This window comes from Psittacula echo, assembly GCF_963264785.1.
Source record: "Psittacula echo genome assembly, chromosome: 3".
NCBI classification, from domain to species: domain Eukaryota; kingdom Metazoa; phylum Chordata; class Aves; order Psittaciformes; family Psittacidae; genus Psittacula; species Psittacula echo.
This window is the reverse complement of record NC_137736.1, coordinates 33,348,429-33,373,389: the sequence shown is the minus strand read 5'-3', so window position 1 is coordinate 33,373,389 and position 24,961 is coordinate 33,348,429. Positions and strand designations below refer to the sequence as shown.

The following is a 24,961-nucleotide window of genomic DNA, read 5'->3' as shown; positions in this document are numbered from 1 at the left end:
GAATGGGCACCAGGCACTTCTCTGGGGGATTGGAGAGAACACCAGGTGGTGCTGCTGTCTCTCGCTGGTCACCATGCAGAAAGCTGCAGTGTTTCTTCCTGAGGCTTTGCTAATAATTGTATGTTTACATCACCAGGAAAAAAATATCTGTAGCTATTCTGTTTTTTCTTTAATGTGCAGCTCTCTCATGTACATTTTTATTTTTTTTAAATACTTCATATTGTATGGTTACCTTTTGGAGTACCTCAGTGATGGACAATGACAAAAATAGTTACTGCCTCTGCTGGTCTTGGCCCGTACTGAATTTTACAGCTGTATTTTTGTAGTGTTTATGATGTGGGGGTATCACTGTATACCTTAGCCCAACAAAGAGCCTCTTGGAGGTGTTTTCTGTTGGTTGCTAATGTGTACATGGATAGTTATCCTGTTGGTACCTGTGCGCATGAAGGGGTGAATGTGTCTGTGTGCACATAAATATGTAAATACACATATGTGTATCTATCTATATGTACAATATGTCCTATATGTATCAGTCACTTCACCACTTCTCTCTAGTGTTTTGCAGATCAGCATGAATTGTGGCTTAAAGAGCAGGTCTTTCATATCGGTTCCATGTGGTGAGTGAGGCAGTGATAGCACTCAGTTTTCAGTTTCCACAAGCGAAGTTGGACACACTTGAATAAATGCAAGATGTCAGGACACATTTATAGAGATATAGAACTCACTCCCCTAACGTTTTTTCTAACAAAATGCTTTGTTATCTTTTATTGTTTAAAAGATAGTAAAATAAAAAGTTATTTTATTCAGAGCTAGGTTTGCAGTGAAAGAATCCTACTTGCAGAGGTACTTGAATGCTAACACTCATGTGCAGATAGGGTTTATATATCCCAAGGAAGTTCTTGTGTGAGTCACTCTTGCAAAGACAATTAGTTGACAAAGAAAGAGGTCTTACTAGGGTGAGGAGAAAAATAAATAGAAGACCTGTTTCTTTACCACCTCTTCTGGCAACTTAAGTATTGTAGTTGAAAGTATATAGCCATACAAACTTCCTGAATAGGCTTCTTCCTTCAGTCAAAGCCTTGGTTGCAAAATAACTTTACTAAAAGTCTACTATTTAAGCAGAAAGACAGACTCATTTTTTAAGTATCAGTGAGAAGAAAGAGAAAAGGACAGTGGTAGAGGTAAACTTATAGGAAGGCCATATTGCCTGCAAATTGTATTTTACAAGTAGCATGTGTTTACCGCACACTTTGAACACTTCGGCTAACGAGACAGCCCTTCACACAAAAGCACTGCTTTGGTGTTTAAGTCACCAACAGGAAAACTAATTAACTCGGTTGGTAATATTGTGCACATATTCTTATTATGAAACACAACTCTCATATGACCCTGACATATTATAAGATGAACATTTGCTACCTTTTGTAGAGTTCAGTTTGCTTCGCAGTAGCAGAAACTCTTAAAACTTCTGCCGCCTCTGTACAGAAAAATGGAGACATTTCCTGTTCAAGTATTTTGAGTCCTAAGAACAGTATATTGCCTGGGGTGTTTCAAGCCACAAATATGTGTGAAAAATAAAAATTATTCTCCACTGGAAAAAACAAACAAACAAAACCCAAAAACCCAAACAGAATAACAGGAGTTATTTCATAGTTCAAACCATTCAGTCATCCTCAGGTATCTGGCAGTGACATGTGTCTGAAAGAATCTTTGAGAACTGTAATCTGCAATCCTGGACTTCTCCAAAGGATTTAAAAAGGCACAAAAGCTGAAAGCCCAGCAAAGTTTCATCTTGACCTGGAAATATTTTTGTGAAATAGTTGGGTTTGGAAAGTGGGGGAGATGAACAGGTGTGAAGCAATGATGGAGAAGAAGGAAATGATCCTATATTGGGCCAAAAGACAATCAATTTACTTGAAAATATAATTGATATTGAAAACTGACCAACATCCGGTGCCATTTTGGGCTGATGGTTACTGATCTTTTTGTATACTTATTGTGATAAACATACTCTTAGGACTGTTAGACTTTTATATTTGTGTTTTTTTGCTTTTGGTTTAAACCTACTAAAAGTAAAAAAAAAAAAAATAAAAAATGGTTTAATGTGCTATCAAATTAAACAACAGGCATATGATGTCTGTACAAGACACCGTTCCCATGTACATTCTGTCTGCTTAGTCTTGTGACAGGATAACCACCAGTGGCAGCAGAAGTAGCAGCAGTAACGACTAAACTGTTCATCTGTTTCTCACATCTCTCTGCATCTTTTTCTGCCAATCTGCAGAGCACCATGCCGAGAGAAAAGCTATAGTCAGATTCCCCAGTGAGGGTGTATTAGATTGTTGGGTTTTTTTGGTCTGCACAAAAAGTGTCATGAATCAGACTCTCCAGGTTTCCTTTCTCTCTTTCACAAATGCATAGGCTGCACCCTCCCAACTCTGCCACAGAGTTTTCAAAAGGTTCCAGTGGAAAACACTCCAAATACCTTGGTTTCTTATGTGTTTGAGATATATTCTCCAGTGCAAACACATGTGGAATCTTCCAGTGGAGGATATTCTTTGCAATGTAATGAGATCCTTTCATTAAAGAAAAGAAGCTAAATGTCTGGAAGCACCTGAATGAATCTTATTCCAAAATATTACCTTCTCTTTGTTTATTCTAGGCAAAGTATATGTGGTTATCTTAAACGAGATGATATACACCTTAAACTAGATAATATGAAAGTATATACAAATGTTTTAAACTAGATCTTTACAGAACCAGAATTAGCTGACATAATTCTAAGCATCCAGGTATTTTCCGCACAATTCTTCCAGGCAGACCAAAGTCTTTGTCTTGATTTTGCATAAGATCTGTCCAAATTCTAATTCAATGTGAAGCAGCTTTGCTTCATACTTTGACCCCCAGTATAAAGACTTGAATAAAAGGCATGAAAATAGGGCAAGAGCAATTATAAACCAGAAGTGACTCATCGTTACACACTGTAGAGGCTTCAGTGATTAAAGGGGTGCTGAAAGTCTCTTTTAAAGTGGGGAGAGGTCGCTTGCAGAAATTTGTTAAGTTACTGTTGAATGGAAGCTTTTTTAGAGCCAGAATCTGTAAAGTTTAGTTTAAAGTACATGTTCATTATTTTGTGTACTACAAGCAGTATTTGTCATTATGTCTATATAGTATTTTTTCCAGCATGAAAATATTTATGTTTATTAGATTTTGTTCTTTATATAGCATAGAACTAGTATATAATTTGGGGGTTATTTTAAAATTTATTTTGAATGATATTCAAAATATGTCTTTTCTTAATATAACACGTGTGCTGTTTACACTTTTCATAGTTATTTCACAACTTTGTTACCAGCCCCCAAACACAGTATATTCATTCTTCTAATTGCCTTGTCAACTTTACATTTTTTGCCTATCTTATTTTTGCCACAGAGCAGATCTCAGGAAGGATGCGACAGAGTATAAACTAATTCTGATCATGTGCTGTTTTATTTTATTTTATTTTCAAAAGGTTTCCTTGCAAAGGCCTACTAAAACAAATTTTATATTGATTTTTTCATAAAATCTGGTTTTGTCTCACTATCTGGGCTCATATAACAGGTATATCAATATAGTCTAACAATAGGTCCTCTATGTCAGTTTCAGTGTGTTTCATCAGGCTTGAATTCATCCGGTTCCCTTTTGTATCATATAGGCGACAAAGCGCTTGGGACCAGGTGGTGTCATACAATTTGAGTTGACAGAAATGCTCTGAACAAACCTGATGATTTCTTGGGCTCACCAAAGGAGGCAATAGAACTTCTGACAGCACAGAAGGTGGTCTCCTGACCTTACTGTGGCTGGTCACCAGCCTGTGACACCACATGCTCTTTCCCTGATCATGAGCCCCATAAGACCAAGGAACTTTCTGTGAGTTGCTGCACAGGAGGAAGCAGGTGGTGTGCCAGCTCCCAAGGAACACAATCCTTGACTATGTGGGCTACCTGGAATTCCAGGCAATGGACTGTCTTCTGAGCATAATTCCCAGAAATGTGTTTGCAAGCTTTTCCTGCAGATGGGAAGGCAGGCAAGTGCCTCTGTTTTTCCAACATTTCGATCTTGAATTTTCTAAAATTTCACTTCTGTATTTAAGAAAAGAAAAAAAAAAAAAAGGGAACTGCATTGTGTTTTGTGCACAGCTTCTGTTTACAACAGTTATCTTCAACAATGCTGAGTGAGAAATGAGATGCCATGTTTCAAAACATAAGCCAAAATAGCAAAGACTTGAACAGAAGCCATTATGATCAAAGTGGTATCCAGAGTCTTACTGAAAACTGTGGTGCAGGATTGGTGGTTATTTGCAGTTTGTCCATCTGTGAAAAGAAGTGAGGCAAAAGCCAGCAGTCCTCGAGAAAGGTAGTAGTCCATGACCTCACCCAGAGTTTGACATCTTTAGGGAGTTCACTGAGAGGGCACATCAGTGGTCTGTCTGCCCTGTTCAGGGATGCAGAACCTGATGTTCATTCTCTATAAATGCAGTAATATTTTGATTTCATATTAACCCAATTTGCTTCCAAGTAAGAACAACTTGTTGTAGTGCTCATTACTGTGTCTTCACATAATTTCCAGGAACAACAAAGGCCTGAAGTAAAGAAGGGTAGACAGCTCTCTGATAGCGTCTGTGCAAAAAGATAGAGATCTTTGTGTTTTGACCTTGTAGAACTAAAAGCTTGCTTTAATTACTGACGAGACTCAGTGCTCATTGTGGGCCTCATCTGCACTGTTGATTAAACAAAGGCCAAAGAGCAGCATGTGGCCCCAAGAGTATGTGTTTTTAACTGATGGCTGTCTACACCGCTTAACACTAGCTCATCTAAAGCAGATCTGTTTTGAAGACAGCTTTCTGGAGTAGTACAAAACTGAGCTAGTGGTGTGGATCATCAGTGTGCAGTGCTCTACACAATCCCTGGCTCTTTCCCATTTAGCAATGGAGATAAGCCCAGAGGATGAATATTTATGGAGAGAATCCTTGCTAGACAAACAGGGTTTCACTTAGGAAGCTCAGGCTAAATATAAACTTGATTGCTGTTCTGTGAGAGGCTATGAAACCAGTGGTTTGATGTTGTGGGCAGAAGGGAGCAGCATAAGTATCTCTCCTGAGTCCACTTTTGTTCAGTGGTTCCATTAGCATCCTGGAAAATGAAATAGCAAGAGTGGCTATTAAATTTGCAGGAGATACAAAGCTGGGAGGGATTGCAAGTACACTGGAGACAGAACTAGAATTCAGACAGATCTTGATGAACTGGGAAATTATTTTGGAAAAAGTTAGATAAAATTTAACTTGGACAAGTACAGAAAAATGGGTACTATGAATAACCAACTACAAAAGTACTGGGTAGAGAGCAATTGGCCAGACTATTCAGAAAAGGATTTTGAGGTTATTTGGCATCTCAAGATGAAAATCAGCTAACTTTATCATCCTGTTGTGAAAAGCCAAATGCCATATCCTGGGACTGTTGAATACAGGTTTGGAAATTGTATTTGAGAAGGCTATGGACCACCGCTAGAGAGTCTGAAGGATAACAGCAGATACTATTAAAGAAACAGTTAGACAAGATGTGATTTCTAGAAGTGTTGAAAGCATAGGGGTTATTAAACTGTAAAAAGATAAGGGTACTGGTGAGGCAAGGAATGATAAAACTTCATGCAGATTCAAGATTGGTGTAAAGATGGAGGTAATAATCTATTCTCCATGTTTCTAATGGGGTGGGAAATAATCCATAGGTTTAAACAGCATCTGAAAACTCAAGATAGATTTCAAGATTTCCAATAGTAAGATTAGTAAAACAGTAGACTAGGTCTTGCAGCCTAGGGAGTAGCAAAATCTCCATTCATTGTAAGTCTTCAAAATCATGTTGGACAATTGTGCAGAAGTAGTTGAACCCAGTTTAAAGAAGAAGAATGGACTTTAGTGAGCTCTCAGGGTCCTTCCAGCCATGTTATGATGCTGTGGCCATATTCTATACTCAAATTCATAGTGAAAACACACATGCCTCTCTAGGTAGTGTGTATATATATATGTATGTATGTATTTTTAATTTTTAAGATGAGGAACCCAGTATACAGGTAGCCAACTTGTAAACACTCTTACTTCACAGGCCACAAATCTGAGATGTTTCTTGCTTTTCACTCTTGTTCTTAAAGTCTCCATGTGACTTTCCCAAGTTTCCTGCAACATGCAGATAAAGATCTTCAGTTCACCTATCTTACATCAGAAGTTTGTAGATACAGTTGCAGGCAAGGTGCAGGGTTGCTTTTGACTGAATAATCTTCCAGTCCTCAGTAAATGCTACCTGTTATCTTACTTCCCTGTTTGGGAAGCTCCCTGATTGCTTGGAAAACTGTTATATTTTTCTTCTAAGGTGCCCTTTTGAAATTTTCCTAGGCTAGGTTAAAAATCACAACAAACAAAGAAAGCTAAAAAGCAGCCAGAGGGTTCAGAGTTTATTCACATTACCTATCTAATTGCTTTATAAAGGAATTAGAAGCGTCAGAAGATGGCATACTGCTTCAAAGCATACAAAGCAATGTACACCAATAGAGCTGAAGCTGCATAAGGGGAAAATGATGCTCCCTGAAGTGGCTGTTCCTCAGCATATCTTGCTGTCTTCTGTTTGAGAACTAGATTGACTGCACCCTCAGAAAGGACTTCAATTTCATTTTATTCTTCACTGCCCTTGCTGGCTTTTTAGAGATTTAGCCCTGTCTACGCTTCTTAGACAGTGAGCTAAAGACAGAAGAAAAAATTAACCCATCATCTGTATGCTGAATAAAAACAAAACAAAACAAAACAAAACACAACAAGAACCCAGATAGATAGAAGAAAAAGAATCCCTTGAGCAAGCGTGTTACTGCTTTTGGTATAGAACAGCATATGTTTCATACCAGCACATGCAAAGATCAACATGTGACAAGGTGACATTGCTCTATAATATTTCTTATTTCAATTGTTTAATCTTCTCTTTGCTGACAAAGCTCTCTTTTTTATTCTTGTGTAATGAAAGTCTTTGACATGTTAGTCTAATTGAAATGACGTGCAAAAGTTAAAAGTAAAATCAGTTCTTTGTCACTAGAGCATTCCCAACTGTTTAAAAGGTAATGTTAGCTGAGGAAAAAAAAGATGTATGTTAATCAGTTAGAAACCAAAATCTTTTGCTATAGCAGTTTGTTTTAAGAAAATGAGGTTTTAATTTATTAATATTGAAGATACGCTTACCAGATTCAATTAACAAATTAATTCCATGAATAATTGAATTTATATTTGTAATAGCTACAGATGCAAATGTGTGAATGATACTGGTCCTTTGTGGGTGAAAGAAAAGAAGTGAAGACAAGGCATTTTCAAAGGCATTAGAGAAGCTAATTTTGTGATTATTCCATCTTTGGAGTTCCAGAGAGAGAGAACTCTTCTGTTTTGAGACAATATTGCCTGCTCTTCTAACTGACCACATTGCAACCAGAGGAATTTGGAAGGCTGGGGTTTTTTTCTGGTTTTGTCTTCTTTAACTTTGGTCATCAGAGCAGGAGCACTCAATGCTAGCACTGTAGCTTCAATGTTGAGGTTTTCCTTTTGTGCTTAGCTGCTCACCTTATCTCAAACATAAAATCTCAAACCAGATATCTCTGAGCTGTATTTAGCAGTTGCATACAGGGTATATGTCTGCCCAACTGTCCCAGTCTGCCACAGCAGAGGAGAGAGAGCAGCAAGGCATTTCAAGCAGGAGATCTGCAGTGTTAGAAGTAGCTTCCAAAGGCAGCCATATGTCCCTTTCATAAAACATGGGCATCGTAGAAAAAACAGTGGGGATTCCAGCAAGGACTGATGCTTGCTGGAATGAAATTTGAGCAATGAGGAAATCTGTAATGTTTAGCTTTTCCTAAATGCTGTATCCATGTCCCATGTTGTTAGGTAGTCTAGAAGTAGCTTGTGCTAGATAGATGCATTAATGAGCGGAGCCTAAGTGCCAGAGACAGCGTAGACTGTTTGACTTTCAAATTAACCCTAGGAAATGCTGCCTTATGAATATTAAAATTCAGCCTCTTGTGCCATAATCAATACATTAATTTTTATGTATGACCTCACAAAGATCCAGCCTGTCAAGCTATGGGCATTTGTCCAATATTCTTGTGTAAATGTAGAGACAGATGGCTCTCAAAACCTGCTGCAATATTTCACATAATAATAGAAGTATCTGCCTGCTCTGACCTCTTCATATCAGAAGCAGAAACCCAAGCAACCACTTGCTAAATGAGACAAACTGACTTGGCATTTTGACAGGAGCAATGAGATTGGCTAGAAAGCATGGTAAGGTCCCTACCTGGGCTTGTGTTGAGCCTAGATAACTGTTAGCTGGAAGAAATCAGTCCTCCCAGAAGATTTAGTCTCCACAGAGAAAACAGAGTGTATTGCTGTAGAAGCAAATAGAAGCACACATTTGTGTAAAAGCCAGGGAGGTAATTATTTTAGTTAACAAGAACATTAACTTCAGATGCCTTCAGCACAGTCAACTATACCTGGACTAGTTATATGGACACTTCTATAGTTGGTGGTGAAACACAGCTATGTTGAGACCAGGATTCATCTCACTGCAATATATATGTCTCAAAAAGGCCAGAAGAACCTTGCCTTAGAAGTTACTTGTTTTTTGCATGGTCTTTAATGGAAGTCAAAGTGGCTGGCTGTCATGGTTTAAACCCAGTCAGCCATAAATCAGCCACGCAGTCTCTATCTCACTCCCCCCTTCTTTCCCCCACTCCCGGAAGGATGGGGAGGAGAATCAAAAGAGTGTAACTCCCACGGGTTGAGATAAGAACAGTCCAGTAACTAAGGTATAACACAAACCCACTACTGCTACCACCAATAATAATAATGATAAGAGAAATAACAGGGGAAGAGAATACAACACCTCTCGAGCCGTCGACCAATATCTCCCCCCCACCCAGCAGTGAACAAGCTCTTCCAGGTAACTCCCAGTTACATCCTGGGCATGATGTGCTGTGGCATGGAATACCTCTTTGGGTAGTTTGGGTTGGGTGTCCTGTCTCTGCTTCCTCCTGGCTTCCCCTTCTCAGTCGGTAGAGCATGAGACTCACAAAGTCCTTGGTAAGACTAAACATTTGAGCAGTAACTAAAAATATTGGTGTTATCAGCACTGTTCCCAGGCCAAAAGTCAAAATCACAGCACTGCACCAGCTAATAAGAAGGAGAAAAAATGACTGCTACTGCTGAACCCAGGACACTGGCTTAGATGCAGCTGTCTTCACTCTAGATTTAAATAATAAGAGAGATGAACTCCCATTTTCGCCTGTTATAGGAGATGCCAGCTTAAGAATAGAGAAATGCAGTGACCCACTCAGTAGCTGAAACTGGCTATCAGTTCACATTGGAGAGATGTTTAATGATATCTCAGAAACATCCCTTATTTATCCGTAATTCACTTTGAAGGACTACATATTCCAATGCTTTCAGGTCAACCTGCCTTTTGAAATGCTAAACAAATGAAATTGGCCTTTATCCCCAGCAGACATTTGTATATCAAAGAGATCCCTTACACAATTTCTGTCAGTCTGTATCAAGTTTAGATTACACTGATGCATTATTTTTAATGCTGATTCCTAGTAAAATCTTTTCTACGTCACTAATGTTCTAAGCATTTTTAGCCCAGTGTTAGCTAGCCATTACCATACACAGTATTACCGAGGGAAGCAGGTATTATTCATTCTAATGGTTCATTACCCCTCTATTTTTAAGTACAAGAATCACAAAGCCCATGTCAGAAATAAAACTGGTTACATTGAGCATTCTAATACTGTTCAGGGCTGGCGACGTTTCCCTTCTCCTCCACCAAGGAGACAGGCTTTCTGTGGAGGATGTGCTGAGGTGCACATAGCCCATGTCCCCTGGAGGAATCTATATATTCCTCTGCACCTTTCCTCATACAAGTCACTTCAAGCAGACTGCAAAGCATCTTACCAATAAGCAAGTACTGCATAGCAGCACCTGGTCAGCTTCACTGCAGCCCATGGCCAAGGCACTTGAATGACAGTGCAAGAATAGACTGAATTGACATTTCTTCCAGCACTTGTCCTTCCCTACTAATGTAGCTAAATAGCTGAGGTGGCCTTCTGCTGGGAATCATTGAATGGAAGTAATTTTGTCATTAAACAAAACTAGACTCGGGGGAAGCTTTAACAGTCTTATTACAGAACACAGGTTTGTTTCTTGATTTACTCCATTACTGAAGGAGTAAGCCACCCAATCTAGGGATAAGGAACACCAGCATGACAGTTCTAGGTGACCAAAGATATATCTTGAGTAATAAACTCCAGATTTCATAGCAGATGCAGGACTGAATCCTCTGTTGGGAAAGTTCTGTGCAAAAAAAAAATTGATTTCACGGAACTACTGATGGTAAAAACCAGGCAAATATGTTCACTTAAATTGTTTATACAACCCTGTAAATTTAACAGACACGGAAAATTCCTGATCTAATAAAACCCAATTTGTAAACAAAATATAGGCCCAAATTCACTGAATATAAATTGATTGCAACAAGTTATTGTGTCTGGTCTGTTTATTGCCATCTGCCATCTGTTTGGAGCAACTGATACTCATTCAAAGTACCCTGAAGTAACAGGCTTTGTATCACTCAGCTTAGCAGAGTTTCACCAAATGATGTTTATTTTAGTTTGGAAACGCTTGTCTCTCCTACCACAGGTAATCAGCGAGTTTGAAGCCTCTCCCGACTCATTTTCCTACAGAATCCCCAACCTGAGCCGAAATCGCCAGTACAGTGTCTGGGTGGTAGCAGTGACTGCTGCAGGAAGAGGTAACAGCAGCGAGATTATCACTGTGGAACCTCTAGCTAAAGGTAAGGTGGCAGGGCTTTTTAAAGCAATCCAGAACTTTACAATGCTAATTACTGTTATAATCAGCACGTGGCTTCTTTATGCCTCTTTGCTTACTGGAAGTGGGATTTGTCGGGAGTAACTTCAGTTCCTTCCAAAAGTTAGGAGACAACTCTCAGCTAATTGCCCAAGCTTTTGTTGTAGTCAGCAGAGAATGACGTGCTCCTCTAGTGGGTAATTCATCCCACCTACCTTAGAAGGAAATAAATTGCTTTTTGGAGTAATTTTTATCTTCTTTTGTAGGGTACAGAGGGTTTTCAGCTGATCCCTCTCCCTTTCTTTTTTTTTTCTTGTCATACAAGATAACTTCTTTATTATTCCTCTCCTTACTAATATCTCTTGTGTACTTCACAAGTACTAGCTTCTGTATAAAATTGTCTGATTAACATATCTAAACTCTGAACAATTATTCTCAGCTTGCATTAGCTTTGAAGTTTGCTGTTTCTATTTTAGATGTGAAGAAGGGATAATGTGTCTCAAATCTTGCATATTTTTTTCCAGCTGTATTAGTTGTTCTATTTAAAGATCTTGCTTGGGCCTATTATTTCTGCCTTATCTATACTGTGAGATTTGATGTTTACAACACTACAGCATCTCAACTTGGAATTAGAGACCAAATATTTTAGACAACAAAGTCTCATCAGTACTCAAGCTCTACATGGGGTCTTCAGGCTGAATATTTTTTTTTCTCCACTCAAATTTGTAACATCACAGCATGTGCCAGTATGAACAGGTCCCTAGAGTTGCAAAATCAGAGGCATTTGATTGACTATGCAGTTTTACAAGCCTGCTAATTCTGGCTAATGATGTAGTAATGTAAAATAGTGTCTAGTGTTTCATGATAACAGATACTTTCAAACAAAGCTTTGCAGAACTTTAGATATATGCCACCAACTTGAAAGCACTTTCTGCATGGAAAAGCATATACCATTACCATGGTAAAGCTTGCTGTTCCTACCTTTCTATGTGGTAGATAACCAGTTTGATACTGGTAGATAAATCAGAGCTATTGTCATGAATGGTACTGATGGTGTTTGGAGGGCACTATTTCAACACATGGCATAGCTTCCCAGAACATAGAAGTTGTAAACAGGGCTCTTCAGGCGTGTGGCTGGAACTTTCATGGCTTTGCCCCTTCTCTAGGCTTAAGTTTTTATCATAGGAGATAGATATATATTTCTGCCTTCCTGTGAGAAGCTTGTAGTAACTACTATGTTACTACTGTAGATCACAATGGAAGATTCATTAGTAAGTGTGGGGAGAGTCTAGCAAGGTAAAGAAGCCTAGGTTGGAACAAGCAGGGTTATGCTTGGTCTCCATACTATCGCTTTTATGTTTTTTTCTGTCAACTGAGAAAAGCCACCTTCACTTTCTGATTTTTTCTGGCATTATTTGTACAGTCCTTCAGAAGATCCTTTCTCTTAGTAGCTACACAGTGTTAGTGGAGTGACATGAAGAATGTCTGAAAGACCTGAAAAACCTGCAGCTTTTCCACTGTGGGATTTCTTGTAGGATCACTGCATACTACATCATGAACATCAGTGAAACCAAAGTTGAGATCTTAAAAGGTGGATGAGGAGTGTAAAGGACATCTATGAAGGAAGATTGTGGAAAAAAAAGCCACAGGGAAACAGGGCAAAGGTTTCAGTGTGCTCCTCCTTTTTAGGCCAATTGTTATATCTGTGTAATAAATTTCTGGTGATGAAAAAAAAAGAAAAAAAAATAGGCATAAAAATAGATGCTTGAATAAGAGCAAAACCAATTAGACAGCATGTTGCAATACTGATAGATTGAGGATGCAAGCAAATCCAGGAGTGTGCAAGAACCCCTGCATATAATGCACTAGAAGTTCTCTTTCTTCATGTTTTACGCATTTGAAAAAGAGGGAAGTGTTCAGACAAGATGAACGCAGAGCAATGAAGAGGTTGCAGGTTCCAAGATTAGTAACTTCTAGCTATGAGGAAATGTAGTATATGATTGCTCTTGGCTTGCCAAAATTAGAAAGAGATTGACCCACATGTATTTCTGGTAAGCTGAACAAGCTTGCTAGAAACCAGAATTAATTCTGCTCCTCCAAGCCCTCTGTATTTGATATGATCCATGATGACAAATAAGTGAACTAAATAATAGCTTGTATGAAATAACAGGAGGAATTTTAAAGAAAAATTTCATTATTAATTACTTCAATATAGACAAGTCAATGTGAACAGGACTTTATTTTACAGGACAGTAGAATGTATCCAGTCAATGTCAGAGACAGTAGTGGTTCCCCAATATAAAGTCTGCATTAGATTATGCTCAAGACAAGCCTCTCTTACATGCACTTGGAACTGAAAAAGTGATAATCCATTTGTGGAGCTCATGATGGACACTAGGGATACTGATAGATAGCAATTTTTTGACCTTTGGATGTAGCCAAGCTAGAAATTATTGTGTCATGTACAAGATTGCCTATATGAATGCATCCCTGGGCTTTTGGAGAGCTGAAAGTGATGATCAGTGATAAGGGCAGTGGATGCACAATGAAGAAAAGTGGGCAGAGCTAACCTTGAATACCTTTCTCAACCGCCAGGACATCTGAAACAAATAACACATTGCAGGGTTAGAAGCAGTTATGTCCTGATTTTACCACAAGTCCCCAGTGCAAGTACTTCCTATGGGCCCTTATTGTGAAACTGTTTGCTTTCTTTTTTCCTCCATTTATTTCACAGTAGCTGTCCAAGTAATGATGCCATCATGACAGCTAATGAGAGTTAACTTTGAATTGAATTATGTCAACTTAATTATAACCCCTTTAATAACCCCTTTGAGAACAATGAGAATGTCTAGGTAGTGGTTTGATGTGAAAGGGATAGTACAATTTAACTGAAAGCTTAATTCAAGTTAACTTTTCTTTCTTTAGTGTCTCCATTTCTCAGAACAGATTGTCATTCTCTGTAATTAACTACAAAAATAAGCAAAAAGAACCTCAACAAACAGAAAATAATCACAGCAATGAAAGTTCACTCTTCACATAAGCAGGCTATGCCCTTACACCTCAAATTAAACTTTATTTCAGACTTGAAAGTTGTGAATTTAGCCCATCAAATATATCTAAAAGACAGCAGACCTTGCATTCACCTTGTTCTTCGTATTTCCTGACCACAGTTAATAGAGAATAGCATTTGTCAGCAATATGACAATAACTGTTCTATACCCATGGCAATCTCATCCTCTGAGGAGAACTCTGACTTTAACATTTTATTTCCCCTCTTCTCGCAGACCACCAGAGCATTAATGTTGAACAGATTTGCTACCTAGTCTATGTGGTTTTGTGTGTTTAATGTTTTTAAACAACATGTAGGACTCACATGATAGTACACACACGCTGTTGGTCTATTTCATCACCCTGGAATACCCAGGACATTCTTCTTTGAGAAAATAAATGGAAGAAAATCCTGAGCCAGGATATTCACTGATGGCCCTTGTGTTAATTCATATTAAGATGAGCTGCAGCGAACTGTCACAGTCCTTGTTCAGTTTCCCTATACAGTTTTGCCTTTAAGATTCTACAGTGCCCTCTAGAGGAAAAAAGGAAAAAAAAAAAAAAACAACAACAAACCAACACAAAAACCCACAAACAAACAAACAAAAAACAATACCCAACCAAAAGTGTGTTACGGCCTCTCACAAAGAATTTCTACTCTTCTTATTCTATGACAGTAAGTGTAGGTAAGAGGATTCAGAATTTGAACAAAAAACATTTAGAAATCCTCGTTAGCATATGAGAGTGCACTATTTGTTGAAGGCATCTCTTTATCTTCAATTAATGACTAGGTAATTTGTAAAAGTTTAGGAACAGACAGAGTCCTAATCTAGTACCAGCAAACATCAGGCTGGTGGGTAGTCAGTAGGCATACGGGTAGCATCAATAGCAAAGGTAAGCCCTGCAGCTGAATTGCCCACTTGCAGCATAAAGCTCCCTTGGCTCAAAAAGGAGGAGGCTGTAAGATTCAAGGTATTTTAACCTCATGAATGCCTGTTAGCCTTTCAAACCTATTGTTTTCAGGTGAATTTCACTAGACACTTGTTTTGTTTCTATTTTTCTTTTGTTTGTGTACCTGTTAGCAGTCTCAGAACATTATTAGAAGTTAAGCTATAAAGAAAATTGGAGTTCAGACTTTTCATGCTATTTTGCCATCTCTTTTAAAAGCACTCAGTACATGAAAGTAGATAATCCATAGAAAGCTGTGGGAATTTTCAAAGAAATAGTGCTTTATGCTTTTGTAATGGGCACTTCTGAGTTACAGTTTCTCATCTTACCACTGGCTAAAGCTTCTGTGACGTTTGTGTTACTTCCACATATCACAGTAAAGTGGGACACACAGGATATTGAAAACCAGGAGCTATACATAAATGTGCTTTGAGATCTGATATCCAACCTATGGCTTACGTAAGAATTAATGTTGCAATATCTATAACATATAAATGGATATCACAGAAAGTTTGCTAACAATGGTGCTGTCATACTGAAGCCTTCAGTAGGATTCCTGCAATACTTACACTTTGTCTTAAAGTAACTGTTGGCAGTTGGAAATAGCTGGATATTTTGAGAAACATTGGAGAGGTGGGAAAGCTAGGGAGAAAAAGATTAATAGTTCATCTTAAATGAGTTTTAAGGTCTCATGTTACAGAAAGAATTTTGCATGGAACAGCAATTCAAGTTTCTAACCACCACTACTCAGAATGCACTGCTGCTACTAGGAGCAGTCCAGATGCTTCAGATGTTCTTTGTAGATAGACACAGCTGACAGCATCTCCTGCTGCTTTTAAAAGATGGCATGAGTACCATTAGGCATCTCCTGCAGCAAAAACCTAGCACCAATTAGGGCCAATGAGCCTTCTAACACTAACTTCAGTGGAGTCAGCATTTCACACCATATCTCTAGATAGACTGAGCATTTTTCTGTTTCAATTAGCTTGGTTAATTATCCCATGGCTTGTGGCAGTATAGGCCTATGTAAATCTTTCCTAGAAGATATGGCCTTAAGAGTGACACAGTGGAAAACAAGGCTATATCATGAAACTTACTGGCTGAGCAATGTCTTTGCGTCATTCTGGTGTTACTACCTCCTCAGAGCAGCACACACCACAGCACCCTCCTGCAGAGGCTAACCAACAACAATGCCAGAATGAGGGAGCCAGGGATTCTCAATGGCTGTTTAGCCAGGATGGGACATTTCAATGCTTGGCTGTTAGGAAAGTAATTGTTGTCCTGTTATTTAACACTGATTTTGTCTGTTTCAGCTATTTCTTGTTAACTTCAGTTAAAATTTCGACCAGACAAAAATCTCACAAGAAGCTTAGCCTTCAAAACTGCTTGAACAGAACGCAGGCAACACAGTCCAAACTGATTATATAATCTTTGTAATCTTTTCTCTTTATGAATACTTCATGTCCCACTGCAGCCTAGTCAAGCAATTTCCCTTAACTCTTCAAGGCCTGGTCTTTTATGCATGACTTTTTTTTCCTGATATTAACTGTTCCAGTGATATTTGATGCTGGCTTTCATTTTCATGTTTTTCTAATTGGTGCAAAATGGATTATTAAATATAAATTCTGCTCAGTGTGCATGACTGAAGTAGATCAGGATTAAAAATACAGTAGTTTTTGTATCTGTATTCTGTATGTGCCTTTGAAATATGTATTTAGAGTTCAATAAGAAGTCTATTTCTATTAAGGGTAAGTCCTGAGTAATAACATATGATGCAGCTCTAACACAATTCTAGTGCTCCTGCATATTACAAACTGAAACTACAGGAGTGATATTTGTGTTGATGTATTTAAGTGAGATGAGAGCTGATACAGCCTAAACTGACTTAACAGTTTGCTGATATTTGTGAGCTTCAGATAGACTGCAATGTTTCAGTTAAACCGTGATACATGTACATACATGTACATACATGAAGGATTGTTTTGCTTAATACCACAGCTGTTGTAAAAGTGATGATTCAGTAAGTTAGCTTTTGCAAGGTGTCTATCTATTGTGGACACTTTCTGATGGAATTTTGGAGAGCAGCATCCCTTGGACATATTTTTTGTGCTTAATTTCTACTATGAAATACATAAAAATCAGTGAAAATGACCAGTAGCTGATTTTACTCTTTTACTCCACAACAATTCTTCAAGTCCCCTGCCTCATCTCTTTTTTGGTTACTTCTTTTCCAGATACTAAAACTATAATATTTGTGTTTGAATAAATAGCTCATATTATGAGTTAAAAGGAAATAGTTACCTAAAAGCACAGTTTGAAATAGATTCATTGTATTGTGTGCAGTTCTGGTGTCCTCAACATAAAAAGGACATGGAACTGTTGGAACAAGCCCAGAGGAGGGCCACGAGGATGATCAGGGGACTGGAGCACCTTCCATATGAAGACAGGCTGAGAAAGTTGGGGCTGTTCAGCCTGGAGAAGAGAAAGCTGCGTGGAGACCTCATAGCAGCCTTCCAGTATCTGAAGGGGGGCTATATAGGGATGCTGGGGATGAACTATTCATCAGGGACTGTAGTGACAGGACAAGGGGTAACAGGTTAAAACTTAAACAGGGGAAGTTTAGATTGGATTTAAGGGAGAAATTCTTTACTGTTAGGGTGGTGAGGCACTGGAATGGGTTGCCCAGGGAGGCTGTGAATGCTCCATCCCTGGCGGTGTTCAAGGCCAGGTTGGATGAGGCCTTGGATGGCATGGTTTAGTGTGTGGTGTCCCTGCCCATGGCAGGGGGGTTGGAACTAGATGATCTTAAGGTCCTTTCCAACCCTGACTATTCTATGATTCTATTCTATTCTATGATTTAATCCTGGATATCTGTGTTTTCCTTTCAACAGCTGTATGAATGAACACCTCATTTCTTTTTTGCTCTCTCTTGCTCAGCTCCTGCCAGGATTTTGACATTTAGTGGCACAGTGACAACTCCCTGGATGAAGGACATTGTCCTCCCTTGCAAAGCCGTGGGAGACCCAGCTCCAACAGTCAAATGGATGAAGGATAGGTAACCAGCAACTAAATGTATAGGTCAAATAAAACCCATTTGCTTAAAATCCTGAGGGTTGCAATGCCGATAACCTTGGATGACTGTCAGGAAGAAGAACTGTTTTTGGGAACTGCACACAGTGACTGTAGATAAGGAGTTCAAAAATTCCTTGAATTATGATTATTAGAATGTGTCAAAATGAGAGAAAAGTTAGAAAGAAGTAAACATTCAATAAAACCTAGGACTATTTTCTGATTTAGCTTCAGGCACACCAAATAGTTTCAGTCTGAGAAAACAAAATGTCTGATGCGTTGAATTGTGCTGTGTACATGTCTTGCACATGCCTTGGTTTTCATTATTCTCTTTTGTTCTTTAGTTTTACAGTTTGACAGAGTCACTTGGAAACACACATGGACAATAATTTTCATCCAAGCACTGTGTAAGCAGTGATACTGCAGTGCTATGAAACCAGCTTGTACATTAATCCAAATAGCTATTATTTCATAAGGATATAGCTTGTAGCCAGGAACTATTTTTACTTTTGTTTTGGCACTTTTATGAAATAGCAGATACTTAAGGAAGGAGTGAATTTCCATTGTCACTCAAACTGGGGCAAAGGTATCTGTGTTCTTTAAACAAATGGCAGGTGTTGCCCATCAGAAAATATTCGTTTGCTGTCTTTATTAAAGAGGACACTCCCCCACCCCTTTTTCTTTCATTCAATTCTTAGTTACTTAAAAAAAAAAATCCAATTCTGAGTAATTTTGATTGTAACTTCTTTAATGTATGCACTTTGTTTCCTGTGAGGTAGTAACGGGACACCCAGTCTAGTGATGATTGATGGGCGAAGAAGCATCTTTAGCAATGGCAGCTTTGTCATCCGTACTGTGAAAGCAGAAGACTCTGGATACTACAGTTGTGTGGCCAGTAACAACTGGGGCTCTGATGAAATAATTTTGAATTTGCAGGTACAAGGTGAGACTATTGGATTTATCTCATGATTGTTATTATGGCTATTGACTGCCAAGCGCTGGTGGTGCATTGGTTTATCTGTTTGCAGATGCATGTAAAATATTAGTAGTATTGTGTGTTAATACTAATTTTATTCTTCCAAATTAAGAAATAAAATATTATACTGGTCATTCTGATGCAGCCAGCAACACTGTATGATATAGCAAATGTTTTGGCTTTGGTGAAATGATTCACATACTTGCAACTAAGTCTCTGTGTAAGCTCTTGTAGGATTGACAACTGAGTGTTTGCAACCAGTTATGTTCTAGTTCCTTACGCAGAAGATAGCAACTTCTGCCTTCTCCGTACAAATATTACATGTATCGTTTAAATACTGAAAAATTCATGAAGAGATGAAGTCCTTTACTTTAGCTTTTGAAAAACCGTTAACCTCTCTACTGAGACCTTGGACAAAAACTTCATTATGTAAAAGCAGAATTTTACTGATGGTGAATATGAGGACGCATTTAAATGGAACATCAGCACATATTACCATCTGCTTTTTATGTGTTGAAATGCATATAATGTATCCATTATGGTGTTGCTATGTATAAAAGTAATGATAACATAGGAATATACAGTAACAGTAATGCAAAGCAGAACACATATATTCACATACCAATAATTCACTATGTAGGAGATTTCCTTGCTCACTTATATTAAAGTAGATCCTAAGAGTTTTGCTCACTTATACTAAAGTAGATCCTAAGAGTGCATCAACTGACTGCAAATTGTTCTACCAGAGGGAAGAAAATAACTGAGTTGGGAATATGGGCATGTCACACTCCTTTACCTTGATATACAATCTAAATTTCTAGTACAAACATATGAGAACACAGAATGAGATTGTTTTAACTGCAGTCAAACTCTCTCTGGCTAAACCCTTCCACTAAACCTTGAAACAAATGTCATAGTGTATATTAACTTACGTACGAGCCAACAAAGCCTAAAGATGCTCTTCTGCAATGTTTGAAGCATGGCCACAACACGAAGTAGGGAAAACTTATATTTCATGAAGTACTTCTGTAATTCCATATCCTTGCTGTTATTGAACTGCAATAACTAAAAGCAACTCAATATTATTTTCCCAAGGGATAGATAGAGGCTGGCATATAATATATGGGACCACCATCTTCTGTAGGTAGGGTGCAGCTGTAATGAAAAGTTTTACAATAAATGTTTCAGTGTAGTGAGTGCAGCCTTTCTCCATGGAATTACCCATGGATAGAGTCAGTTCAACCCTTTGAGGGCAGTAAAATTAACTTCCTTTTGAGCTAGTTCATAGCTCTAAACCAGCAGCCTCCATTTCATGTCGGCACTCATTACTTTGCTGACTTGAGCTGCAAACAAGCAGAGTTTCCTGGAGTTTCGTTCTGCAGGTGGAGCTACCCCTTAAACACAGGCAAAGCAGGCAACATCCTCTGACAGCAGACTATTGGACACAGCAGAACGTTTTTGACTTCTGTCCTGCCTTGCTTATTGGATGGTGTCTTCGAGGAGTAACTATGGCAGGGAAATGGCAGCTCCTGCTAGCAGCAATTGCCAAAACCAGCACCCCCTTCCCACACTTGAAATGGCAGTGACTGGACCAGGTGTGACTGCCCTGTCATCATCTGTTGTTGGAGATTTGTCAAGGTGAAAAGAAAGCTGGCTACTTCGCTACTTTCTGCCCCTGAGCACTGAACTCTGGAAACCCAGGCATAGACACTGGTGCAATTTGGGGTTACTTAGGCGGAGCCTAAATTGTTCCAGTTCCCAGTCCCATTTCCAATCCCAATTCCCTGTCTCTGTTTCTGGTCCCAGTTCTCCCTATCCCGGGCGACTCATTGGGATGTAACAATTTCTCTGACATTTCATGCTGGGTTTTCCTCCAAAGCAAACTGGACAGTGGGCAGAGGATAAGAGATGAGACTTCTGTCTTATTTCTGTGCTTTGTACTGATCCTGTGTCCCACAGTTTAGGCACATAGCTATAATGTTTATAGGGAGCAGCAGAACTGAATTGTTTCCTGATTTGTTCGTCCTTTGCTGATAGAGTTGTGTCTTGTTTATACCAATAGCCTCGATGAATACATGGTGTGATCTGAAAGAGGCATGGATCTGCCTCTTATCACAGGACTAACAATCCTACCTAGTTAGCACTCACAGTTATACTGGCAGAAGCTCTGTTATGCACTATTTAATTTACTTTTGCCATAATAGCTGTAAACACATGCATAAGTGGGGCATCACTTGCAAGTGGACATCTGTTTCTCTCCACTGAAAATTCAGTTTCTCCCTAAAACAGATATGAAAAATAATGAATAATAATGGCTGGGTAGCTCATATGCCACTTAGATCTGGCAGGACAGATGCAAATAATGAAGAGAAAAGCAAGGGTTAAGAACTGAAAGACAAAATTGAGTAGAAAATGAAATATAAAAAATGAAAGCTTGTCTGCTCTTGACTTAACTAAGGATGTCAACTAAACAGACACTTTGACAGAAATCATTTGAATTTTTTGCAACTCAAAACAGTTATTTGATAAATGACTGTTAGAAGTTATTAACATCTAATTATTTGACTCTATTTTCTATTTTTAACTATTTTCCATGTAGTTCCACCAGACCAGCCGAGACTCACTGTATCTAAAACTACATCTTCTTCTATCACTCTTTCCTGGATACCTGGAGACAATGGTGGCAGTTCTATACGAGGTAATATAATTCAGGTTAATTGCAACTTCTTACTGAATTAGCATATGTTGATAGGATTAGTGTATAATTATGAATGGCTACAAAAAAAAGAAAAACAAAGCAATCTGTATTGCTGTCAGCACTTAATGTGCACTATCATCATGATAACAGCTTTCAGTAAATTGCAGTTTCTCTTTGTGGTAGTTTAATCACAGATTTAATCGCTTTCTTCCAGCATACCCTCAACTGTTATGACAGTTACTCACTCTGATTTTCCAGACATGTAATCTTTAACCGTTCATTTTGAGGGTCCAGGTTCATCATCTGGGTTTTATTTCTGATTGAAGAGTGTTTTGAAATGCCTATCCCTTTCTTTTCCCTTTGAAATGATCATAAAAATGGTATTTAAGCTGTTGTAAAGGTAAGCAAAATGTATTGCCTGGTATCTATTATTCAGGGAAGAGCTGTATGTCTCCCTGTACATGTGATTTTTCTAGTTTTATTAGGTCTTTAAAATGACTTGTCATATTACCTGCAGAACTTGTGGTCGGTGTCTGGCTTACCATGGCTATCTGTGCTTTTCCTCCAGGTTATATTTTGCAGTACTCAGAAGATAACAGTGAGCAGTGGGGTAGTTTTCCCATTAGCCCTAGTGAGAGGTCCTACCGTTTAGAAACACTGAAATGTGGCACTTGGTACAAGTTTACTTTAACTGCTCAGAATGGAGTGGGGCCAGGACGCATCAGTGAGATCATTGAGGCCAAAACACTTGGAAAAGGTACATTGATGTCCATCCCCTTTTCTCACCTAAAGCTATTGCATTCTGCTGTAAATCTTGGTTCGATGACAAGACAGGCTTGGATATTTTAATATTATTGGCTTTGGAAACATTTCCAATTGTGTCTATGCTGTGACAGAAGAGGATGTCCCTGCAGGACTTGAAGCACGCACTGGGAGTTTTTCTATCTTTATTTCTTTAACATTTATATTTAAGATGGGTTGGTAGATATTTGGGAAGGGGGTGCCTGCAATATCATAGGCTATAGCAATTCCAGCTGCTGCTATTGCCATGAGGAAGTTATTCCTTCTCTTGCAAAAAATTTAGGAGTTTATTTGTCTGGATGTTGAAGGAAGATGTAAAGTATATTTTTGTGTAAAGGAAATGGAGCCAATATCTTTTTTGCTCCAAGCTGGTACTGCAGGAGCCAGCAAGTATCAGCCTTTGAACAGGATAAGTATTAAAAACCCAAACAAAAGCTCTGCAAGGCAAAACAGCTAAGATTTGTGGAATTCTTAGCTAACTCAGCAATGGGTTCCTTGGTCCTGGTTGCTGAGGGTGGCTCCACATTGCAAATATGTGTCAGAATTATGAACAAATTTGGCATATGGATTTGAAAATCTATGTTTGTGAGTCTGGCACAAAGTGTGAATAAAACTTTTCTTGGGGGGAGGAGAAGTTGAATATATAGGTAGTAAGATAAAGTTAAGATTGTCTTTGAAATTATTCTCTTAACTTTATGTTTTTGAGAGTCCTATATTTGTTATACTTAAACATTTCATTTGAAATATACCAATGATTCTAGAGCCACAGTTTTCAAAGGAACAAGAGCTCTTTGCTAGTATCAACACCACGAGGGTGAAGCTGAACCTGATAGGTTGGAATGATGGTGGTTGCCCCATTACCTCCTTCACCCTGGAGTACCGGCCATTTGGGACAACAGTATGGACAACCGCCCAGCGGACATCCCTGTCAAAGTCCTACATACTTTATGACCTCCAGGAGGCAACCTGGTATGAACTGCAAATGAGAGTGTGCAACAGTGCTGGCTGTGCAGAAAAACAAGCCAAATTTGCAACACTCAATTATGATGGCAGTAAGTATGCATTTTTATTTGAATGTTTGAGATACTGATTTTGCTCTATTTTCCTACATGATTTTTTTTGTTTCTCTTTCTTTCCTGTTTCTCTTCCCCCTCCTATAAACCCCTTTTGAATCTGCTAGCCATGCTGACACAGGGGTAACAGCCTCAAAGGCGTAAAATGCCTCCTGATTTCATAGCAACAGTCTCTGAGGCAGAAAAGAGGAATTATTTAATTGTCCTCAGTGAGGAAAATCTCCAGCACCAACCAGCCATGAGGCACAAAACCATAGGACACCAGGTGTCACTAGATCCAGTGGTCACAGAAGCACTTGATAGTATTTCATGCATCTCTTCCATGAAATATGTGAATATTCATCTCCTGTACAATTGGTTCCTGGAGCCATTAACAAGGGTGACTGGCCTATTCCATGCAATGTCCTTGTGACACAGCGGAGCAGCTAACCAGCTTGTAATCCAGGAAAGCCTTCAGACAACATCCTCAAGGGCAAAGTAACAGCAATGCTATTATCCGTATTTACAGACAGGGGAGAGTGAAACTAATGGCCATGACAGATGGGTCTGTCATGCCCAGCAGCAGGGCACAGGGGACGAAGGCATTGTTGTATCCCGCCCTTCTGCCAGGGTTACTGCCTACCCTGCAAAAGCCAGGACAAGAAGGCAAGAGCAAAAATGTCAATTTGTCAGTCAGTCCAGCTCTTATCCTGGCATGTTTATTGAAAGTGATGGTGGCACATGTGTGCTTCTGCTGGCTCTATAGTGGGAAATGGCTGGCAAAAAAGCAGCACAGATGGCTCCAGATGGCTATCTCTTGAATTGCTCTAGTATGACTTGCCAGAGCTTTTCTGGAGACATCCAGTGTAAAATGTTGTTCTGTTGCCAGGGATATTGTGCTGTATTGTGCAACCACTTGGCGACATCAGTTCTGTTAAATTAAAAAACAGAACTAGTGAGCAAGCTCAAACAAGAACAGACAACCATCCAGTTACAGCACCAAATTGCTAATCATTCATAACTCTGTGTTGGTAAGACATCTGCCTGCCATGGTTTTGTCCCACACAAACCAGCACTCTCCAGGAGAATACCAATGTATGGCTCAGGGAAGAGCAAATGACAGGGACCGTTGCAGTCAGAAGTGTGGAATCAGTCGGAATCAAGCAGGGTTTAAACCTCAGCATCTTACACATCCTCTAATGCTATCACAGTCTTTGCACTAAGTACTTGTCAGTTCTTGCAGATAATAAATGACACATGCCATCACAGCTCACTCTGTCATGAATATCATATCCCCTCATGTTTTCCTGGGCCCCTGCTTCTGGTCAGATAGAAAATTTCTCCTTTATGACAGTGATGGTTTTGTTTGTCAAGCATGCTTTGCCAGGACTATATTGTGCCTTAGAGAGGCAGCATGATTTCAAATACTGATCGCAAGGTTAAAG

The 24,961-nt window shown here is 38.9% G+C and overlaps 1 protein-coding gene across 1 annotated transcript in view; it reads left to right on the top strand.

The window, feature by feature from the left end:
* DSCAM (DS cell adhesion molecule) overlaps positions 1–24,961 on the top strand; it is a gene marked incomplete at both ends in the record, with an annotated part of 460,903 nt that overhangs the window by 389,427 nt on the left and 46,515 nt on the right. The window contains 6 exons of the mRNA XM_080612812.1: positions 10,757–10,910; positions 17,858–17,975; positions 18,769–18,932; positions 21,565–21,663; positions 22,232–22,420; positions 23,226–23,516. Coding sequence (XP_080468938.1) covers positions 10,757–10,910; positions 17,858–17,975; positions 18,769–18,932; positions 21,565–21,663; positions 22,232–22,420; positions 23,226–23,516 — 1,015 coding nt within the window. The remainder of the gene's footprint in view (positions 1–10,756; positions 10,911–17,857; positions 17,976–18,768; positions 18,933–21,564; positions 21,664–22,231; positions 22,421–23,225; positions 23,517–24,961) is intronic.